Genomic DNA, 24,064 nt, shown 5'->3' on the forward strand with positions numbered 1-24,064 from the left:
TAGGTTTTATGTCCGAGTGCATTATTAAGTGAAGCCCAAGATTTATAATTTAATAACATTAGAAGTCTGCAGTAAGTCCTTTAGGCATTTCTGATCCTCAACCTCAAGTATGAAGTCTGAGGTTTCATGTCCACACCCAACTGTTGAACAGTCGTGCTCAGTGATGCTTGAGGCAGTGGTGTGTGATTTTATATTGGAATTGTTCATAGTTTCGATGATAATGTTTTAATTTTGATGGGTGGAATGTTTGTTGGGTAGGAGGTGGGAGAGTGAGGATGTGCAAGCTCTGAAAAAAGATTCTCTGCTCTTTTCTGACAGCTAGAAGATGCTCAGAGTAAAAGGCAGGAGAAACTTGTAGAAAAACACAAGGAGATCCGTCAGCAAATATTGGATGAAAAGCCTAAGGTAAAGAGTTTCTGAACATATGTTACACTGCTAAAATTGTCCTTCAGGAGAGAAAGAGCTCTTGCAGCAGGTAGGCTGATGTTTAAACATGAGAGAATCCATTGACAGCATCAGAGCCACGCTCACTGAGACTCAGGGCGAGAGAAGTCAAGCAGCAGCCTGGTGTGGGCACCACATCAGGTCCAGATGGGGGATGAGGGTTATTTTTCAGTACTCTGGTTGTTCAAAAGCTCTCAGTGTAAAAGGTGCTGTGGCCAGCAGAGTGTGCCCTTCCCTCCCCTGTGCCTGAGCTGCACAGAAGCAAAACACAGTTCCCACTAAAGGAAAAAGAGATATCTCCTTAGCATGCTGTCCCCAGGTCCTGGTGTCCATCCAGCAGGATGGGTTTCTGTGGGAAACATGCACTTTTTTACAATAATAGTGCTTTATATTCTACCTTGCTTGCTGGATTTCCTCTATTTGATTTAATGCACTGCATCTACACGTAACATTTTGGAATGCATGTCTTGATCCTTAAGCCTGGGGGCTCACTCTTGCTCCAAGTGGAGCTGGTGGCAGTTTTGCCACCAACTTCAGTGGAGAAGGTTCAGAGTCCTGCACTTGTTCTTGATCTTCCTGTAGGAAAACCTAGGTATAATCAGACTTCCACATGGAGGGAGACTTGTTAGCAGCAGCGTTCCAAGTGTAATTCTTCACAGCCCACTGTGTCATGTCTGCTTTCATTTTTTCTGCTCTTGCTCAAATGTGTGTCCTTGGCTTCAGTTCTCATTCCTTGTCTGTGTCCACAGTCCCGATGGTTCTGTGCCTGTATTACAGCTTGAATTCTAGCACTGGCTGTGAGTTAATCAGTGTTTTCATGTCATCTCTGTGAAGTAGCCAGAGAATAGATTAGGCTAAGGGCTGAATAGCCAGAAGTTTACAATAGTTTGGGAAAATAAAAATGTTTGCACTTCCAATTTTCTACTCATCTTTTTAAAATCGTGTTTATAAATAAGCTGGAACTTTTTGATGTTGTGGGTGTCTGGGTGTAAAGACTATACATATTATTATGTTTTATCTTTGGTGCTGTAGGATCATGCGTTTATCAGGCTTGTGAACTGGAATTTAAACACTGGAATTTAAAATTCCAGAGAATAATCAGTTAATGCTTCTAACACCAGCTTGTTTGGGATCCTTGGGCTCTTGGTTACTTCTTTTTGGCTGTGTCCTTTCTTCTTTTTTTCTTGCTTTTTATTTTTAATTTATTGATGTACTGAGGAGTAGCATAAAGTACTGGAACTTTGTCACTGAGGACTAGAGCTGAATTTTGGAAGGTTGTGCTGGGCCAGCTGTGTTTGACTCTTCCATCAGTTCTTTCTGCCTGGCACGGAGCAGCTCCAGATCCCTGTCACCCCCTGCCTCTGGCCACAGTGCCAGCTCCTCACCCTGCCCTCTCCATGCCTCCTGAGACAGCCTCTGCAGGGATGTGCTCACAGGGCCTGGCTCCAGGGCTTTTTCCCTTTCCCACACACTGAAACGGGCACTGTGCTGAATTTATGATGTTAGTGCCTCCTGCTTGCATGAGAGGGTTTAGGGAAAACATGATTACTCATTTTATTAAGTCTCTTTTTATGTTTTGCTCTGTGTCCATATTTCATACCCATATTTGCCTCCTCAGTGACGGGGTGGATGGTATAAAATAGATCAAATGATTTCCCAGCTGAGCAGAGCTGATGTGTTTTCTGCAGGCAGCAGCCTTTCTGGGGGCTGCTTTTTCAACAACCCAGGCTCTCCTGCTTCAAACACCCACTGAAATTTATGCTGGCTGTGTTAAAAGGCTTTTCTGGCAGCCTCAACTCGGCCCCAAACAATGAGTTTAATATATTAAGAGGGAAAGAATTTTCAGTATTCTCCCCAATAATTCCACTGGAGACAGATCTGCTGTCATCCATCACTGCCCTTTCGTTATTTATTCGTGCCTCACAGTTTGTTGTGTTCTGACTCTGTGCACAGAGCTCTTTCCCAGCCAGGAGGATATCGTGTCACCAAGTGTTGCCAACACACTGCCACAACCTCTCACTGTTGGCTTTCCTCAAAGTATGAGTTTGCAGCTTCCTCTCTTGTGGTGTGCACAGGGCACCAGGAGAAATTTTGCCTTAGAGTGCTGTCATTTTAGACAACAGGTTTTAGAAACTGCACACACTGGATGCAAAGTAGTTCCCTGTCCTGGAGGCTTTTCTGTTTTGTTTTGTTTAAAATACCATGTGTTTAGCTGAGAGTGCTTAACTCAGGAGTGATTTAAACCCTTAAGCTCTGCCTCTCCCTCACATCTATAATTTCTTTCTAGTGTTTGCATGTGAGACTGTTCTGCAGCTTTTATTTGCAGGTCTATTGTATTAGAAAAAGGTTTTTTGCTCCTATGAGAGTTGGAGACTTCCTGAACTGATACTTCTAGGCAAAAGGTTGGAAACAGCTTCTTGTGGTCCTGCTGGAGTTAGGGCAGGCATTGGCTTTAGTGGGCCCAAAAGGTCGTTCTGTGTCTGTGTGGGTGATGACAATATCTTTGTGACAAACTGAGTGTTACAACCAGGTCTGTGTGTGTAGGGAACCAGACCAGCCCTTCCCACAAACATGCTTGGGGGAGGAGACTATCACCTGTTAAGAAGTCAAATGCTGCCTTGACTCTGGGTAAAAACTCCCTAACTTGCTATTTTAGTGAAATCTTAAGGGAAACAAAGTTGATTCCCTCCTGCTGCTTTTTCCTAACAGCATCATTACCAAGCTAGGCCATACTGTATTTTCTTTTCTCTCACTACTTGTTTTCTCCTACATTATCTACTGGCAGCTCTATATCAGCAACAACTTGTATTTTCATTCTCTCCCATTCTACTGCTTTGTCTCCTCCTCTTAGTCACTGATACACATTAAGCTTGTCCTGTCCTTATCTCCTTCCCCTTGGGCATCTCTCCTGCCTGCTGTGGAGGCTGCTGCAGACAGCAGCTCTGTGCACTGCATTATGTCAGAGTGGGGTGTGATTTTGGATCCTGCACTCCAGCACGTCTGGCACACGACATCAGAGCAGAGAGAGTATCAAGGATGGGCATGGCCATGGCATCTCAATTGCTTTGTCCTTGACAGCTTGTGCATCAAATTAAACAGGAATCAAGTGCCTTTCCTTCCCCCTGCACCCTCGCCTCCAGTTCTGTTGTAATTACAAAAATCAATACACGTGAGACATGACAAGGAATTAATTATTTTTCTGAGAATCGACTCAGTTACAGTAAATAGACCAAAGCATCCTCTAATTGGAATCAATGAGACTTTTGTTATCCATGCTCGTGGGTCAGAGCTACACTTAAATCTCAGTGTAATACTGAGACTCCTGTGCTCTTGCGCCCAGCTCCTGCTCTCAGCTGAGTTGTCTGGATTCTTTTGGCTCCAGTGGACCATGTTCTTACAGCCCCAGTTGCCAAGGAAGGGGTAACTCCTGTGGTTCCTCAGTTTGCAGCCCATGTTTCTGCTCACAGCTGCTCCACTCTTCACAACCCCAGTGTAGCCAAGGCCTGCCAGGTGGTCTGGGCTCCTGGAGGGATGTGGGAGATGGCACAACGCAGGGTGGGGCTTTGTGGGAAAAGGTCCCACAGATCTACAGAGGCACCAGGAGCTGTGCAAACTTAGAACAAAGTGTTGCATCTCTCTGGTCTTTCAAGTGAATGAAGAGAATATACAGCCTTAAGGCATGAAATTCCTTTTTCTCTTCAAAAAATGGAATGAAAACAATTTTTTAAAATTATAAATCTGTTCTTGTTAATGGAAAATACAAGCACCTGATGCATACTAACTTTTATACATTTATTTTCTCCCAGTTTGGCACCTGTTAATAATTGCACCCTGTGGGAGTTGACACTTCCACGTCCAATCAAAAATTAATATTAACACTGTACCTGAAAAACAGAATGATACATAGTCAAGTTGCAGAGCAAATGAACAAGATGCTGATCTTTCACAGCAGTAGAGCCTCTCGAAACTGTGAGGCTGCAGCTTTGGTGCTTTAGGTGAAACTCTGTGGTCACCTCGTGCAGGTGATGCTGTTGTGCAGGAGGGTCAAACAGCAAATGTGTCCTGCAGCACTTCTAGAAGGTATTTCAGCTGCCCTCAGCACTCATCTGGAAGGGAGCAGCCCTTAGGAACTTTGATGAGTATTCCAGTGTCGCTTCAGCTCCCTGTTAACTCACAACAACAATGCTCTGTCCACCACAATCCCCTTTTTATCCTTTACACCTCTGCAGGAAGCCAAGCTGTCTTTTGGGCAGGCTGCACTTAATTCAAACACTTCCAGATGCATTCCAGTTCAACCACAGGCAACTCTTCAAGAATTTTGGGGAAGGAGTTTGGAGGAAAAGGTTATTTCAGTTTACTGGGTTTCATGGGACTTTGCATTGCCTGGATTTGGACTGGACAGGGGAAAGTTGTCCTCCCAAAAAATGAGTATTCAGACTCATTGCAAAAAAAACCCCATAAAACTGATTTGATAGCCATTTGAAAAGTTCTTCTTTTATTTTCTCCCTGTTTAGGTACAATTTTCTTTTGTTAGTTCATTCAATTTTAACATTTCCAAAGTTTAAAAAGAAATCTGTCTTCAATCTGTGGCTGCTAAGCTAGAATGACTTATGGCATTATCTGCCAAAAAAGCAGAGAATTAAGAGGATTGAAGTAATTTACTCTTTGTTCCACCGTTCAGCTTTGGGTTTTGGTGCTTGTGTATTCATCAGAGAGAATAATGAAATACTTCTTTACCACATTAAGTGGGCAACAGCATGGAGAAATGAATGGAATTTTCATAGCCTCAGTGACCAAGAAATATTTAAAAGAAAAAAAATAAAATACAGAGTGAGATTTACAAATCTTCCCGTGACTTGATCTGGCCTCTTCCCACTTGTGGATCAGAGCTTGTGTTTAAATGTTGGGATGCAATATTCATGGCCCATTCCCTGCAGGATCTTGGCACTTTGCTCAGCACCTCTGAGCATCCAGCTATGACAGTGAGCCCAAACTTTGAACAGCTGAAGCGCTGATGGGTTTGTAACTGTATTGGTGCAGTTGCTAAGCAGTGCCCAGTTGCAGAGTATTATTTTGGGGAAGTTAGGGTGGTCCCTTTTTTTCTGTTTCTCCCAGTGGGATAAATGCTGCACAGTGCACTTTCAGCCTGTAAACTGAGTAGTAAATAATGTCGCTTCACTCGTTAAAAATAAATAGGCTGACCTTTATCCTATGCCAGTTTTATAGCAATAAAACTTCCTTAAGTTCTCTGAAGTGACTGACACGTCACAGGCCTGAGATCAAAAGAATTCAGTCCAGTAACAGGGTGCTCAAAGGATTATTTTCGATTTAGGCCTTGCTTGTTTACGTTTTTCTTCACAAATCCACATTTTAAATGGTTGTTTATTTTTTCCAGCAGAATAAATGTTGCAGTGTGAGAAATGGGTATCAGGTCACAAAAGATACATCTAACAATTTGAGGTGATATTTATTGTGTTAATTGAATGTCTTCAGTGTTACTCTTACACATACATGTTCTTGGAAACATTAACTTTTAAATCAACAGCATCACTTTCCAGTGTGAATATGCAGAATGCTTTTAAATTTTTTTTATTGAATTCTGATAGCACTTTCTTTTAAATAAAAATGTCACAAGCTCAAGTAGGAAGAATGTAAATGTAAAGAAATACTTTGATGAATGGGACACATGGAAAAATATGATAAATTTAAATTGGAGTTTATTGGTAGAGGGAGAGATTTTTCTCACATGGGTCATGGAGACCGGAAGCCAGAGAAAATCCTGGGTTTGCTCTGGAGCTGCCATAAAAGGGAAAATAAATTACTTGAAAGGGCAAACTTCTTTCAGTTTTGCAGTCGTGTAAATCAGCAGGAACATGACCAAGTTACCAGTGTCACTGGTGATTTAAAGATACTGGTGAAGGCAAGCGTGTGGTCCGTAATGAAGGGCATGTGGCAGCCAGACCTGGTTTGTGAAGGTTACTGAGACGTTCCTGGATAACATGCTAATAAATGAGAACTGCGAGGGTGGTGGTGGTTTGGGGTTTTTTTAAGAAAAGTGATTTTAGAATCCAGCTATGCTCTGTGGACAAAACAGCTCACAGAAAATTACTTTTTAAAAAAGGTAAAAAAAAGGTGAGAATTCTTCCTGCAAAAAAAGAAACCTCACAGATTTTTTTTTTTCTGATTTGCAAAAGTGAATCTGTTCTGTATTGTACCTATCTCAGATAAGCACATTTCTCGTGTCCTAGGCCACTCTGATTAGTTGGTTAATTGGCCTTCCTGATACAAAAAGGATGAAATCCAAAGCGGAGCTGAGACTCTCCTGCATTCCCAGCTGTTCCCCAGGGTGTCCAGCTTTGTGTGACACAGCCAGCACCTCGAGAGGCCCCTGCTGCTCAGGAGCTCCCCATGGCTGGAGGCAAAGCAGAGGGAACTCCCCATTCCCAGAGTCAGAGGCAGCATCCCCCGGTTCTCTCCCCACTCAGCAGAAGGTGCAGCTGCAGCCGGGGCAGTCCTGCCTTGGGACAGTGCAGGGGTGAGAGGCAGAGAATGGGCTGGGTTGGAAGGGACCTTAAACCACCTCATTCCACCTCCTGCCATGGGCAGGGACACCTCCCACTGGGCCAGGTTGCTGGAATCCAGCCCGGAATCCAGCTTTGCATCCAGCACCGGCCGTGGCAGCACAAGGAGCGTATCCACCCTGCTCCTCACCACCCCTGGTGGCTTCTGCACAGTCCTGGAGGTGCTGGGTGGCAGCACACATGAGCCCAGCTGTGTGTGACTAATGAGCAATAAAGGAGTCGTTATTTACCATTATGCAGATAAAAAATGTGTGTTCCCAGCTCATGAAAGCCCAGTGCTGTGAGGACGATCAAACTGAGGGAACAGACCCTGTTCCCTTGGAGCTGGGTCATTGTTCCAGAACAACCCCCTGTGCAAACAGACCCACTTGTTAAAAGCAAGGGAAGTGCTTCATTTGTAGGGTAACAGATTTCACAATACTGCACTACTTTTCTAATTCTTAATTTGAGTCAGAAAGCAGATCAGTTAAAAGGAGAAAAGGGAAGTTGTGAATTGCTATTAAAATGATCAGCTGTGTAGTAAACACCAAAAACTGAAAACTACCTTTTCTCCCTTTGTAACACAGTCATAGAATGGTTTGTGTTGAAAGGTTCCTTAAGGACCATCCAGCTCTAACCCCCTGCCATGGGCAGGGACACCTCCCACTGTCCCAGGTTGCTCAGAGCTCCATCTAGCCTGGCCTTGGACACTTCCAGGGACCCAGGGGCATCCACAGCTTCTCTGGGCAGCATCCAAACTTCTCTGGACAAGTATAATTTCCATAAGCAGACCTAACTTCTAATTTTAACATTTGTGAATAGCTGATGCCTCTAAAAAAAAGTGAACTTCCTATGCAGAGAGCAGTGCAGTGTGTGTCTGCATAGACTGAAGATAAAACTGGGGAAAAGGTGTGAAAAATGAATATATAGCTTCTTTCTGCAAAGTCGAGTTCAGGATGAAAACATTCTTGGGAGAGCACGTTTTCTCTGCAGAAGATGCTCCTCTAGGTACTACGTGGTTAAGGATGACAAGAAAATGCCACCCTGGAGTGAACAGTGTAACGCTGAAAGGCCCCTTATGTCTCCTCTGTGGCCTCTCAAATGCTTCCACCTGCACTGTCCCATTCCCTGCCCAACCACAGAGCTCCTGTGTTGGGGTTAGGGCTGAATGCCAGCTGTCACTCAGTCCCTGCACTCCTGTGACCCCCTCCTGCCCTCCCTGTCCTTCCAAATTGATTGCTTTCCACAGCAAAAATTCCCAGAGCGGCGACAGGTGGCCAGCCAGGTAGAACTGCCTGTGAGAGGAAAGAGCACAGAACTAACTGGTGTGTTAACATTGTGGTCTCTGAGGAGAAAACAACTGAAAGTGATGCTAAAAAATTTAAGAAGCCAGGGACTGCAAACGTTTTGTGTCAGGTTGTTTAGCTTAGACTGCACAATATTTAAACCTGCCCAGAGAGGTCTGTGCTGTGGAAATATTTGTGATTCTGCAAAGGCAAGTGCTTTGCATGCTAAATCTCAGGGAGCAACAGGGCATCACAAGCTGTTGATTCCCCTTCCTCTCTTCATGAGCTAGGCTGGCACTCCAGGAAAACCCATGATAAAACACGGGCTGAATTATGCATGGGGTGTGCACAGATAGTGTGTTTGGAATGCATGGCAGCACACAGAGCCACTTCACAGTGCACACACAGCACCATGGACACGCTCATCGCTCTCAGACTGAGCCAGAAACGCCACAGAGGCACAACCAAGTACTCCTGTGCTCATCATTACAGCAACAGCAGCAACATATTTCTTAATTATCAGACCTTCAGTGCACCATGACAAATGGCACGAGATTCAGTTTGACACAGCTAATAGAAAAGTGTTGAAAGAAATATGAATGCTTAGTATGTGAATTCATTAGAGAGATGTTTTAAAATGCATGAAATGGGGGGAAAAATGTGTTCTTTAATGAACAGAGAAATAAAACCAGTGGTCCTGCAAAGCTTGTAGTGTACGAAGAGCTTTGTGTATGCAAGTCATTTGTCAGGAGAGTGGCAATGTTTTTGTGCAGAATCACCCTGCAAAGCAGAGGCACTGATGAAAATAATGCCGGGTGTCTGCACAGGAGGGAGTCGTGCAAGTCGCTTTAACTGTACCGTCCTGACAAGGTGGGTGATGGGTTCATCTTACACTGAGACCCTTTAGGATGATAAATGTACTGTTAGAAAGGGTAACAGAAATAAAAAAAAAACTAGTGCTAGAGTTTCAAAACTGTACCTGATTTAAAGAGTGTATTAAAAATCAAGTCTAGCCTATTTTGGGGAAGGATTTTTCTTTTTAGAAACAACAAAAATAACAACAAGAAAATGCTGTTGTTTTGAGATGCAGTCTTTTTCCCAGGAGGTTAAGAGTACTGAGCTTGGTAGGGGAAGCAAGCCCTGCACATTCAGAAGGGAGAGAAAGTGGCAGGGAAACATTTCAGCCCCGTTTCCACGTTGTTTCCCGTGCTGCGTGGGTGAGCTTTCAAAGGTCTGGCAGCCCTCTGGAGTCAGTAGCAGCATAGCTGGGAAAGATGTTCCCTGGAAAGATTACTTTTCATTAAATTTCTCCTGTGACTCACTTGCAACAAATCAGCATTTTCTAACAGAGGAGTTCCACAGGGTTGCTGCAGTTGCATAATCCAGGAGCTGTGGGTGATGACAGTCCATAGGTTGGACTGGAGTGACTCAGTAAACTCCCATTATTCAGCCCTTGTTTGGAAGGAGGTGTTGCCAAGAGAATGTGGAGTGTGACTAAGCACCTCAACTGCAGCTCTGTACCTGAAAATGATCTCTTCTGTGGAGTCCCAGAGATATGTAAGCTTTGTGTGGAGTAAATGGATGTGCCTGGGAAGGGGAGGCCTAATCCAGATGTGTTTAGATCGGGAGCCCCGACTCCAGAAGGGTCAAGGCAAAATTTAAACTTTTTAACATTATCTTTTAACATGGTAACCAAGTCTTGTAACACTGAGTTCGCCAAGTCATGGGGGTGGTGAAAATTCAAGATGTTTGTTCTTTTTACCTTACTCCCTAAAAGAAATGAAAGAAAAAGCCGTTTTGATGTTCACGTGCTAGAAGAATTCTTCTTTTTAAACTTACTGAGTATGGGCCAGGAAATCTCAACCTTGGTTCATTCAATCAACTTTGCAGCTCTCCAGATTGGCTCCTGGTTTATAGAAATGAAGTCATTCACTAAAGAGGGTTATCAGGCATAGTGTTACCCTGCTGATAATGGAAGGAGGTTTCTCAGCCTTTTTTATTTCTCCTTTTATCTATTTCCCCACTTTACTCCACTATTCCTTCTCTCCTACTTGTCCTTCTCTACCTTGCATCAAGCTTCTTTTCACAGTATGTAATTTCTTTCTCCTACTCTTTCTATAGGCTTTATTTACTTACGCTTCATCCTCCCTCTTCCTCTTTGCCATCACTTGCTGCTATTAAATTTCAAGGAGTATCTCCAAGTACCTGTGGGAATGGCGTCTCTTTCGGATTAAAAATCTCATTTGAAGGAGCAGCCTGAAGGGGAGAGGTGTTAAAGAGGTGCTATGACGTGGTCTGCATATTTGTGAGCTTCACTGGGGAAATCTTCCATCAGATAAGAGAGATGATACACAGGTTACAAAGATGTGTGGAAAATATCCCAGGCATAGAACAGCTCTAGTTCCAGAGACAGGGAGCTGCCTAATCCAGATCAGCCCACTTCAGAGTGGCTGGGCCACTTTCCCACTGCACAGGAGGCAATTTAGTCTCATTAGGCAGAGCCCAAGCTGAATATCCTGGGCACAAAAGCATTGGGAAAAGGCTCCCCACTGCTGTGCTTTTGTTTTCAGAGGGCCAAACACACACAAAGGATGTTTAGACAGTAAAGACCGAATTTCATCGAATGCAAAACTTCTTAGTTTATATTTTCAGCATGCCTAAATCTAAATGTCTTTATATCAAAATCCTTCACTGTATATTTGAGGTTTTTTTTCCTTTTCAGACCTGATCAGCCATTCACACAGTCTTATTCATCATCAAAGACAGTCTCCAGTAATACTCTACATTTCCTTTGATTTCTTTCACTCATTTCTTAAAGCAAGGTGACTGCTGACAAGCAATTGCATGCCAGTTTTAGTGCAACAAACATCCTTGATTTATACATCAAGGAAGCCCAGACCTCACTTGGCAACAGAAACAGCCCTCAATTAGGAAGAGATAAAACGAGGAAAGCTGATTTCTGTGGTACCATAACATCATCCACTTTCTTTTTCCCTTGCAAAATGTGCTCTGCAAATGCACATTATAGAACAGACAAAATGTGTGTAGGAATGTGCAGATACCCTAAAGCACATCACAACAGCAAGGTTTTACAGTGCATCCGATAGCCAGTTACACTGAGAATTACATCTTCAAAGGTGCTGAATGGGCCCTCAGGTTTGTGATCCAGGACACTGATTCCTGGTCCCCACAGGGCAGTTCTGACATCTGAAGATTAATAAATGGAGCATTACTTAGGAGCCAAGCTGTTACCTCAGTAACCCCTCCTGGCCAGCGTGAATTTTAGTCATATTAGGAGGAAATGGAATAGATATAATCCATTTGTTTATGTCGATGAATAAATGTGGTTTTACATATGTAATAGTAAATGTTTGATTATGTGTACATATGTGCACATGCTCACTAGCTAAATTAAGGACACGCAGATGCTATAGTTCTAGAGATTTAGTTTGATATGTACATTTTGGATGCATCTGTTAAACTACAGTTATTCACAGCCTTGCAGGATGGAAAATTCAGTATCATAAAATTATATTAGCAATTTCCAAACTGGCATGATCACCTCTCTGTTAATTATAGTGGGATTCAAACCTTTTTTTTTATTTTCTTTCTTTTTTTTCTCCTGTCCTGTAAAATTGCCTGCTTAATATTCTGGTTCCCTTCTGGAAAGACAACAAATGGGGAACAAATTTTGCCTGCCCGTTGGGAGCCTTCCTTGGCTGTGAATGCAGCAAAATGGCACAAGGAAAGGGACCTCAGGCAATTGATGGGAATCAAAGGTTTGGTCAAGAGAAGGCAACACAGAACACTGAACTTGCTTTTCACAGCTCAGGAAGGAGCTGTGCTGGAGCATGTCTGGGGTAGCAGCTGAGCAGTGATTCATGCACTCATCTCCTTCCTTCCACCCTGTAGAAAACACAGAGTATCTGTGTACCAACCTTCCAGCTCCAGTAACACGAGTTACCATCATCCCTGCTTATCTCTCATGAAACTGCCCTCATGCTCCTTGAATTATATTAGGGCTTTGTTAGGTTAAGCACACTGGAGGTTTTGAGGTGTTCAGATAATAAGGGGTATATAAATGCAAATTAGACAGTAAATATAGGAGGAAGTTATGGAGGGTTTCACTGAGCATTATTTGCTAGATAAATTCTCTTCTCAGCAAACTGCAGTGGCTCTTCCCTCCAAGGAGAGGCTCTTTGCAGTGCTTAACAGGTACCTGCTTCTCAGAAAGGGTTCAAACAGATTTATCTCCTCACCCCAAAGATTAACACATCGTCAGTAGTGACAGATTGCAAAGCAGAGAGATGGATTGGCAGGAGAGAAGACAAGTGAAGCATCAAAATGTCATCCTGCATTCATTATGTCTGTGGCTTCCCAATTAATGCAGAGAATCTCCTCTCTTAATGGAATCGTTACCTCTAGAGCTGCATAAACCATTCTGCCTAACACTGTTTATTTTTTCCCTCCTGTTCATTGTGAAACAAATGTTCCCTTTCTCCCCATCACATTCCTCTTCCATTTTTCTAATTGGAAATGACATTTTTAATTTGCCTTCATGTTTATTATTCCAGCATTCCTGCTTCCTGGGATTATCTGGATGCCTTTGTCTCCCCACCTGCCCCATCTGGTGTGGGGGATAGGGAAAGCTCCATCACTGAGAGCTTCTTGTACCAAAGTTGAGATTAACAGTGATAGTTTCACAGTTCCTCACTCTTTGTTGTGTTGATACAGTAATGAAACATTTTCTGTTCCTGCCCTGAGTTTTCTGCTGTATTCTGCTGTATTCTGGTGGGCAGCTCTTGCTCGTGCAGACAAGATGTACTGACTGCTTGCTGCCCCCGTTGCGTAATTACTCTGTATCCACCATCCCTTGCTCAGCTGTAGAGTTGTGTAAGTACACTTACAGACTGATCAACACCCTCCAGTGATTTGAACTCCTGTGTTTTCCTTTGATTTTTATCTTTTCCTGAAGGGCACCCTCCCAACATTTTTATGTTCTTTACACATGGAGTACAAAAGCTTCGTAACGATCACCTTGGCTGTAATGCTGCTGTGTCAGTGCTCCCCCAGTCACCCCTCCCTCACCCATTTCAATCAGATTCACTCGCTGTTTGGTGTATCATAAAAAAATAATGTGACTTTCTAGCTCAGACAAATTGTTACATTTAGAGCTGATAACATATTGTGAGAAAATACATTTTGTATTGGTTTGTTGGGTTCATTGTCTGCCTCGCTTACAGATGATGTTATTCATTGTGCAGAGGGCACTGAGGAATGTTCTTTCTGTCCTGACTTGCTGATTGTTTTCCACCGAAAGCAGTGTTCTCCAATAACTTTTGTGGTGGCTTTTCAGGTCAAGGCTTCTGTTTCTCCCTCTGAGAGCTGGGCAGTTATTGTCTGGTGCACAGGCCTGTGACAAGATGCAATATTAATAACACAGCAGGGAAAATCAGAAGTGTATTATTCATGTCATGTGAAGAGTCACAGCTTGGCCTATGTTTTATATGAAAAGCTGCCTTCAGAGCAGTAACTGATCCCACTCCATCTTTTGTCTTACCAGATTTACATTTTCCTGAGCAAGTATTTGGATAAGATGATCTCTACTATCCTATACTCTGTGCAACCCACTGTTACTGTGATATGTGAACCACAAATTGCTCTTATTTAATACCTTCATTTCCCTCTCAGGAGTTCCCTCTCAGCAGACACAGGATTCCACTATATTCCTCAGCTGGCCTGATCAGCCATCCTATGCAATCCTATCTTGCAGCTCTTGCTCCTCTTCCTGTCACTCACACTTGAGTCCTTCATCCACAAACCATAATTTTCCTGAGTGCCTGTGCAGTCCTGGCTCGTTAGTTACTACAAGGGTGGCTCTTGGGACACCAGCTCTCAGGGGAGCCTTCCCCAGCATCCTGTCAGGCTTCCCATCCCAGCTCAGGAGAAAAGGGAGCAATATCCGGCAGCAGTTCCACATTAAGCATTTCTTACTCGTTCCACTTCATAGCTTTTAGAAATGTTTTAAACACTTAGCATCTTCTGTTGCAGTTATGGGGGTCCTTAATATGCAATTAGATGCAGAATTTTGGGGCATTCTTTGTCTCTTGAGCCTGTTAATTAGTAAAGAAAATTTCTAACCCATCTTTTAACTGCCTCTTTTAACTGCCTCTTAACCAACTTTTAACCCACAATTGTATCATGTCTCCCCTCATTCTTTTTTGCCCTGTGTGTTGCACTTCCCTCTTTGATTCAGAATACAATGTTGGAATTTACACAAAAATGTTGTCCTTCACCTCCCTGTGACTCCTTAATTCCACTGAAATTGCATACTTGTTGTTGTTGGGTTTCAGTTTCTCTTATCCATCTGTAAAAACCTAGGACTCAATTCCCTGGAAGTGACATCTGGGGATCATTTCTGTGGAGTTATGTTCAGTTATGGCATTGATCCCTAGCAGTCCATTGCACATTGCAATGTTAATACTTGGGATCAGCTTGTGGCCTGAATAGAAAGTAGTCCTTTTTGGGGGCTCACCACTGAGACAGAACGTGGTAGTTTCCCTCTTTCCTTTACCTGCTCTGCAGCCATTTCTTTTCCAATGCATTTTCCTTAAGGATTTTCTGTCCCTGGCCTGTGCTTCCTCAGGACACTTAGCCAGAGGCACCAGACCACCCCGGTGCCTCAGTGAAGCTGCTCTGCCTTGTTCACAGAGCTCAGAGCAGCCTGAGCTTTCCCTGGATCTCAGCCCATCAAATGAAGCAGTTTCTCTTCTGAGCTGCCAGAAGTCAGGCTTTCCCAGTTTCCACTTTTTCCTTGTCCTTCCCCAATTTGTACTTTTTCACTGCCAAGCTCTCTTGGCAGCTCGAGGAGAAGTGCTGTTGAAACATCTCTGTTGTTACAGGCCCCATGGAGTGGTTTGGGTTTGCCTCTGTCATAATGCAGCAGCAGAAGAGTTTCAATCATTTTCAGGGTGTTCTTGATCCCTGCAGCTGGTGCTTCCTGTCTTGCAGGGATATCTGAACAGGCCACAGGGATTTCTCAAACAACAGTAACAGGGATGTGCCCACAGGAGAAGCAGTGTGAATGATGAAAAGCTGCTGGAACAAGGAGACTGGATAAACAGCTCATAAATGGCAGCAATTTCTCCTGGTTTTTCTATTTCTACATAGAATATTTGATGGGGAGAGTGTTAATTTTTTTTTAATTAGTATTTGGAGATAGACGTTTTATCTTTTTTACTTTAAATCGCTGATCAAGCGCAATAATTTTCAAGCTGGTATCTGTCCTTTTAATACACTGAGCTTTCTATTTGTTGGTTTAGGCTACTATGCTTTAAAAACATCCAACATAACAAATCAATCTTTTAGAATAGTTGGGTATTTGGGCTTATTTAGACTGAAAATTTGATTTCTAACACCATAAACTAAAGAATATGGTGCATAATTCACCATGTAGGTCAGGTGGTCAGAAGTGCTTTGTTTTCCTAATGAATCCATCCTAGCATAGAGACCTGTAGAGTTCCTAAATAGAGAAAGGTAAAATTCTAAACTCAAACACCATCTTCGAAGTACTTCACTGAGTTTTGCCCTTTTGGAAATGTTACCTATAATGACGTCCAGATTCTCCATGAGGTGTTACTGTAGTGTTCTGGATGTTGAATATTCACCTTTTTTATAATTCGAAGTTCAGCTGGTGTCATAAACAGCAGACAGCTGTGGGATGTAATCATCCCATTCTGCATTTCTGAAAGGTTTTATTTCATTTTAGTTAGTGGCTGAAATCATGCCATCCTCTTTTTCTCATTTTTTTTTTAATTTGGTGGCATTCTTGGGGCACTGATAGACATCATCAGTGTCTTTGCTGAAAATGGCTGTTATTTAACGTGTGTTTTTGTGCCAGGGTTTCCTTCAGCTTCCTTTCTTGAAAAAAAGGCTGTTGCAACCTCAGAGACCGAGTTTTGGTATAAAGATAACATTTCACTGCCTGGTGGGGTTTTTGGGTCTCAGTCTTGCACTTACATGGAAGGGTAGAGTGTTCTGCAGCTCATTTGTTAAAGTTTAATGCTGCTGCTAACTGGCAGTGCAGGAGTATTGCCATCCAGGGAATACTTCACCCTTTTCACCTTTTCCTGCTTTTGTGTGGATTTGTGCAAATGTGATGAGTGCCACCTGAAGGACTGGTCAAGTGGGATGCTCTAATTGCATTTCCTCAGACTTTGCATTTCCAAGACTTTCATCTTTCCACATTGCTGCGCTGTTTAATTCACTTGAATTAAATGATGAGTCCTAAAGTGAATTTTTATTAATTAAAGGGGCCATGAAATAATGGAACTGAAGAATACTCCAAGGGCAGTAGGTGCAGGACTGGAGGTAAGGCTCATCTGCTCTGAATTTAGATACCTACAAGAAACCTGGGCAAGTCTCAAGTCCTTCAGGGGAGGGAAATGGTGCTGGGGAACACTCAAATAACCCATTTTTTTGTGCCAGCTCTGTGAGAAGACCAACACAGAACCCACAGAGATTCCAGCAGGACCTATGGCACACATTTTGATTAAAAATTAGACTGAGGGTGAGGGTTTTAAATGGTGTCATCAGAACTGACCCGAACTTCTCTAATGAAAGAGACAGGCATTACATTTCTGAAGCAAAGGATGAATTGAGATTAACTCTTCTGACAGGTGTGAAGCTTTCTTGATGCACGTGAAAACAAATATGGGATACACTCCAAATTGCTGCACCTAATTTTTGTCTGTGAGATGGGTCTCTTTAGGAGAGTAATTCTTGTGGTTTAGATTAGCTGTCAAAGAAGATTCTTAAATGGCTCTTTACAACAAAAAAAGTTATTTATCTTGGTTTTTGTTCTCTAAATGAATACAGTAACACTAGATTGCAGTAATTGCAAGCTTTTCAATAAACCCCACAAGGCTCTCAGCCTCCCCTTCTAAATGGCCACCTAGCTCAGGTTTAGGCTATTCCACAGTAGCTTCAATTACCCCAGACTGGTGAATCTAAAGTTTAAGTAAGATTTCTGAGTGGCACTGCGTGCCTTCAAATCAGAAGGAGTAATAGTGAGTTCTGCTGCATTCATTGCAGATGCACATAGATCTTTATACGCATATTTAATAACAAAAAGCAAGGAAAAATTGTGAAAGTTCAGACTAAATGTTTTACATTTGTATTTCATTAATTCGGGAATGTTTTTTTGAAAAACTAAAAATTTAAAAGAGAAATTTAGACTGTAATCATGATGATAAATTATAAGCCAACCCTCTTTTAAAGAGTGAAATTTGACATTCTAGTAACCACTCATCTGCAGAAACAATAAGTGAATTTTACCTTGTGTACCATCAGCTGAAATTACTTTATTTTATGAGACTTATTATGAGAAGAATGATTCCATTTGCACAAAAGGCTCTTGGGTATATTGAGGTGTTTCCTGACAGACAGACAAAGGTTTATGCTTCAGATGTGTGTTTATTCGTTCACATCTGAGCTTTACTGATGGCCATTTCTATTGCATTCCTTTAGCATGGAACAGCTCTGTTTTTGATCTCTACTAAGATTTTAAATCTAAAATTTGAAGAGTAACTAAGTAGGGGATGGTAGGTTTTATTGTCAGTTATTGTCAAGAAGAAAGGCAGCTTGTATTTCGTCTGTGGTTTTGGTTGTGAAAACAAGTTAAAGCTAGGTATAAATTCAAATTTTGCTTTTTAATGCTGTAAGAACAAGGTTGAGTTTGTGTTGCTCATTGTCTGCTTCACCTATAAACTGGATGATGAAGGTTTTACTCGAGGGAAAAAAAGCAACTAAGAAAAACTTCAACTGCCTTTGCTGCTAATCCATGGAAAATTGGGTGGCATCACTTTACCGGCAAAGCAAAGAGAAGGGCTGGGATGTGGAAGTATAAAATGGCACATGGACTGGAAACTTGCTCCCAGTCCTCAGAGTTTCAGTTTCCAAGCAGAACAGGTCCATCCCTGGCAAGAGCTGTCCTGCAGCCTGCATGGTACATTGGACAGCGCTGGGACCTGCCGTGGGTCCCTCCCCGCGGGTCCCTCCCTGCTGGCCCCGTGGCTGTGCAAAGACCCAAATCAAAGCCATTCTCCTTGGCTTGTGGAGAGAAACATTCCCTGCTTCCCTGAGCAGAGCTGTGCAGGGTGATCCATCACCCCAGCTCACGGCTGATGGGAAATGACAAGGTGTGAGAGGGGAGGGAAGTGTTCTGTGATTACAGGTGAAACCTGCCTGGCGCTGGTGCTTACAGGGACGCAGTCACAGCACTGTCAGTTCCCTGGGAATAGCAGAGAGACAAAGCAAGAGGAATCTTAAAGTAGTGCTTATGACTTAAAAGAATCACATGGTACACAGGCCACGTTTTTTGGTTCTATAACCATTACAGAGAGAGGAAAAACTCCTCTTGTTGATCTTCCCACTTGCCTTCATCCTTCACTATCCTATGGTTTTTAAGGATTTTTTGCAGACTCACTAAACGATACTTTTTCCAGGCACATGCTCCCAGACACTGGGTTTGATTGTGTCCTTGTTCTCAGCCATTTCCAAATTGGGAACTGTTTGAAATTCCTGCTACTCAGCTGTGGGACTTTGGGCACTTTTTTTTCCCCCTTTTGGCTTACTCTTCACTATAACCCTAAAAGCACATCCAAACTTGTGGTCAGGGGAGCAGTTCTGAGCAGAGCTGGCGTCAGGCATGACAGCTCCGGAGCAGTTGTCACTGGAGTCAGGAATCTGGGAAGAGCTGTTTATCTCCAGTGTGATTAACAGGGTGATGCTATGGACTGCATGCCCAAGCAAACGTTTTGGATACTATAAATTTTTTTGCCCCCGTGACTTAATTTAGATATTCCATGTGGCACTTCAAAATAAAGAATTCCCTAGAGTACCATTATGGAAACAGTTTCTCTTGGCCTTTGCCCAGTGTTACACCAAGGGATCATTTTTAAGGACATCTATTGTAGCTATTGCCTAGAAAAAGCAGTTCAGCTGTAATAGGTTGGTTGTGTACGCTTTCAGCAAACCTTTAAATATTTATACTTCCTAATTTATGGTGTGTGCTCCTTTCCTTAAATAAAGAGCTATCCTGAATATTATCCATCTAGCTCTTCCAAAAACACAAACTGGAGCACTAACCCAAACAAAACTCTTCAATTGTTTTGCTATTCTTAGTTTACCCCAGTTCCATACTATTGAAGAGATTTTTTCCCTTTTGTGATTGTTCAGTGCAGGCGAAGCAGTTGCAAACTCCTGTTTGAAGGATCTAAAGAGCACGCAAGGATGAGTTTTACTAAATTTATCTCTTTTCTTTAGAAGACAGACTTATCCCCCAAAAGACCTTTTTGTTCAAAGTATTGTTAACGTAACGGTAGCAGCTTGTGTTTTCTATGAAAGATAATTAATTCTTAAGTTGAACCAAAGAGAAAATAAACATCCATGGACTTGACAGCAGAAGGATCAGGGGATGTAACTTCTAGTGAAGCATCTCTGTTTACTTTGTTCTCATTTAAGGAGGCTCTCTTCAATTATGTTTGGTTTTTTGTGGCATCTTGCTTATAAACTGCAGGCTGTACCAAGAGCAAACAATTTCCCAGCACAGCGCAGTGTCACAAGCACCTTTGGCCCCTTTCCCACACAACAGCAAATCAAACAGACACTTTGCCCCCTCCCCAGACTTCAAAGTCAAAAAACAACCAGACCCAGCAGAGGAGGGGGATGCTCTCTGCTAAGCAGCCCAGGAGAGCCTCTTTGATTCACTCAGCGGGTGCTGTCAGGGCTGGGATATGTTTGTGATGCCACCGCTCAGCCCTAATGGACACAAGGCACTGGGCATTTTAATCCAGTAAAGTGTTATGTATCCCGTATTATGGTGTCCAACAACTGGAAAAGTAATACTGTGTGCTTGCAATAGGGCTGTTCCTGCAGCAAGGTCAGGTCATCTCTGGTTCTCATCAGAGTCTCTGTCTCTGCAAAGCTGTGGGAGCTTCGCTGTGGGCTGAGGGCAAGAAGGGACCTTAAATTTGTAATGGGGTTACTGCCCCAAACCAGGCTCCAGATGTGCATTTGGTGCCTGTAAGTGACGACATTCGGTACAAAAAGTTTTACGGGGAACAGGAGCTGTGGAATCAGGTCCACCAGATGGACATAGTGATGGAGTTTATACCTGTACCATGAGGATCAGCTTTTCCCAGAGTCTGAGGCTGATTACTGCTCAGGACAAACACTTGTGTCTGGTATGATACAGTACTCCTAATATTATATTAAACTTCACACAAATACTTAGTAAGTGTGTTTAGAACAAGCTATTGTTCTGTGGATAGTAAAAGCTCCAATTTATGCATGAAGATTTGGCTTAAAATCTATGTTTGAGCTTCCTTTGATTTAAAAGGAAGAAGGGATTTCTCTGATTTTTCTTTTTAAAAAGTGGTGCTTGGTATTTTTTCCAGAACTGTTGTGCTTTCCTCAATAATGACATAAGCACTTTTTTTTTGCTACTTCCTTTGGATTATTTTGTCTCTCCAAACTTAATTTATGGCAAAGGAACAGAACTTTAAAATATATCACTTTCCGATGTAGATCTTTTCTGTAAAGCATAAAAGAGAAAGTAACAGAAACTCATGAGCTTTTTTCTGTTTGTTTGTTTTGATTGTAAAATATTTCTGTTTTCTGTTCCATCCACAACTGGAATATCCTCTCTAGTCATCTTCCCAGTCCTGGGAACTTCTTGGTGAAGATAGCACCATGGCTGGCACAGAGATAATGCAATGATATATCCTGAGTGTAGCCCTGCAAGTCTTTATTCAGTAATAAAATATTTGGTTTTGTTTTTTTTTTTTTAGTCAGTGTCCTGCCAGTTATTTTCACTTACTCTGCTACCTATAATCACCTCATTAGCAGTGCCTACACTATGATACAACTGCTTCTCCCTGTGTTTGGCTTTCCCTTCTCATTTCCTCCCAAATAAATAGTATTAATATGTGATGGGACCATTTCCAACCAGGATCTGTCACCTCCTCCTCAGTGTAAAATATGTCAGACTTGTTTCTCTGCAGGCTTTTTGGGTTCTGTTTTCTCATGGCCGGAAGGATTTGTGTTTTAACAAGCATTCTGTTTTCATTTAGGAGAGTTACTGAGTTGTGTGTGCCCAGATTCACACACCACTGAACTCTCTGAGGGTCTGGTGGTGAACTTTCACAAGAGGAGCTGCTGAGCACTTGAGACTTTAGCAGTTCCACTTCATTTATTGGTGCCAAGCCCTTGAAAAATCTGTCAAAAGCTGAGGAGATTCAAAATGGGATTGGAGACCACTTCAGAAATTAAATGGTTTTGGCACTGAAGTTTTTGTTGATTGATACTTTGACAGGAACTCAAACTTTGCTAAAACTCAAGCTGCAGGACTTAGGCCAGGGTTCAAGTACCAGAGATCAGGACGAGGAAGGTGTGCTAGAAGGTGGGAGTTGTTTTATCTGTGTCTGCTCTAGAACTCTTTTTCCTTTGGACAGCATCTAGTGCCAGCCAAGGGCAGAGGCAGGGTGCAGGTCTCAGTCAGCCGTGGGTCTGAGCCAGCCTGGCAGTCGTGGCACTCCGAAAGCCCTTAGCAATTTGGGGAATCTGGCCTACAATGACCAGATGTCACTTCCATTATTCTCACATGCCTTCACACTAGAGTTAATTATTGCAGAAGTTCTGTAGTCCTGCTGATCCTGTAAATATATATGTGACTTTGAGCACGGACAGAGAGTTTCCCCGTGACTTTCCACGGATTTGATTAGGAACCCTGCGTGAATTTTGTCTGTATCGTGTCTTTATTCTCCTTCTCTAGAGCAGACACGTTACTGCCGTCACTATTTCTTTATGTGGTGCCAGCGTGAGAGTGTCTGGCTCTTCATTAGCTGTCCATATGTAAACCAACAACTTGTAATTACTTTTGAGAGTGCCTTTAGGAAATGAGGAAGTGACACTTACACATTCACAGGCCCTGTTTCAGAAGGAAGTCGGAGGCATCACGCGACTGCCCTGCTGGAGCAGATGTATCTGGGATACAAAATGTACATGCCACATGTGGGCCAACTATGAAACAAAATTAAAATTTTAATCAAAGTCTCCGTGCATTTCCCAAGTATTAGGCAGCAGATTGTTGGGAGTGTAAGTAGGTCACACGTTGTGTTGAGCGATTGTGCTTTGTCCTTTGCCATCTGGCAACATGAATCAACGTCAGCTGGATGCAAATAGAACTCTGCAAAGGTGACCTTGGCAACAGGAGCGGCCCGCTGAGCCGGGACTGCAGGAGGCTCACCTGCAATCACAGCAATCCTGGCAGGGGGAACCCAAAAGGAAGGGGGGGTTGGTTCTAGGAGCTCTGACGGGCACTGCTGCCAGTTTGGGAGTCAGCTGTTTGTCAGTGGAGCCCATGGAGTTCCAAGTCATGGATTGCTTTAATCTCTCCGTGGATACTCACATTTCAGTGAATGGCCAACAATCCACTGGAGTTCAGAGCAGGTGTAAATGAGATGGAAGATGCCAAAAAACCCCTGGTCATTATGGTCAATTATTCCTAGAAAGAGAGATTCCAGATATTTATTACCTTAGGATATGTTTTTGAGGAAACCTAGCTTTTGAAGCACCCTGCTTTTAGAAGTCTCTGAAGCTTAACCCAGCAAACAGAAGATATTTGTAGCTCAGTTGAAATGACACTGTCAAGACAAATTCAGCTGTGAGCTTTAAATGTGTGCGTCTGAAAAAAAACCCAGTAGACCATTCCAAAAAGGAAAACGTTGTATGATAAAACTTCCTTGTGGTGCTTCCAACTCAAACCAGTACCACCTTTTTGTGTATTGAAGGCTTTGTTTGGTTAACTTGCATTTGGTGCCTTACTTTAGATGTCGGTGTTTGAAATCTTTGGCTTAAGCATCTTTCAGAGCAAATTATCTGCATGACAGAATTAGAATCCAGTTCTGATGGTTCCCAGTCCTGTTTTGAAACCACCAATCCCAGAAAGGAGGTTTGTGGTCTACTCTAAGTTTTCCTAGTTGACTGCATTAACAATGAAGTCAGAGTTTCCCCTGTATGGAAAACAAGAAAGGGGAAAGGCAGATTTATGGATTCCCAGGTTCCGTGCTATCTGCAAAATGGATTTAACACATGCCAAACCTACAGCAGAGAGGTTCCCTCATACCTTGTCCTGGACAGAAGCAGCACTTTTCCTCTGACATGAGGAAATGCTGTGGAGCATGGAAGCCATCAGGTTTCCTCAGCTGCCTTCCCAAGCTGTGACTCATGCGGTTAAAAACACCACTACAAAATCAGAATACAATGCTGCTGTCTGCACACAAACACACTAATTTAAAATGTGTGGGGACTAATTGTCTTCAAAATCCAGAGGCATTTGGTTTCTCCAGTTACAGCCAGGCCCTACTGGAGTTTATAGCTTCTTTTGTTACCACTGTTATTGTTATTATTATTATTATCATTATTATTTCTGAAAGCATTTTATAGGAACATAGAAACTACTCGTCTTGCACAGCAAATATATCAAAGCACATTTATCTGTTTCTCCAGTACTAAAGCAGGGCAAAGGGCTGCTTAAAAGTGTGCTTGAAGCTGTTGTAAGACAGTCAGGATGTGAGCAGGAGGTAGCCAGGTGTTTATACCTGCTAAATATATGGGAAATATATTCCCATGTATTTTCAATATATGAGAAAAAATGGTATTTTAGTACTGAAACTGCTAAGAAGTACATTCATCTAAATTACTGTGTCTCAG

General features: G+C 42.6%; 1 protein-coding gene and 1 long non-coding RNA gene across 3 annotated transcripts in view; one reads left to right on the forward strand and one right to left on the reverse strand.

Moving 5' to 3' along the window:
- The window catches only part of PLCB1 (phospholipase C beta 1), a 341,583-nt gene that overhangs the window by 284,664 nt on the left and 32,855 nt on the right, over positions 1-24,064 (forward strand). For both annotated transcript variants that reach the window (XM_039569803.1, XM_039569804.1), the window contains exon 31: positions 319-405. In XM_039569803.1, coding sequence (XP_039425737.1) covers positions 319-405 — 87 coding nt within the window. The remainder of the gene's footprint in view (positions 1-318; positions 406-24,064) is intronic.
- The window catches only part of LOC120411763, a 103,348-nt gene that overhangs the window by 7,471 nt on the left and 71,813 nt on the right, over positions 1-24,064 (reverse strand). The window contains exon 3 of the long non-coding RNA XR_005604282.1: positions 22,761-22,856. This is a non-coding gene — a long non-coding RNA (uncharacterized LOC120411763). The remainder of the gene's footprint in view (positions 1-22,760; positions 22,857-24,064) is intronic.

The sequence above is a fragment of the Corvus cornix genome, chromosome 3 (assembly GCF_000738735.6).
Source record: "Corvus cornix cornix isolate S_Up_H32 chromosome 3, ASM73873v5, whole genome shotgun sequence".
Lineage (NCBI taxonomy): Eukaryota > Metazoa > Chordata > Aves > Passeriformes > Corvidae > Corvus > Corvus cornix.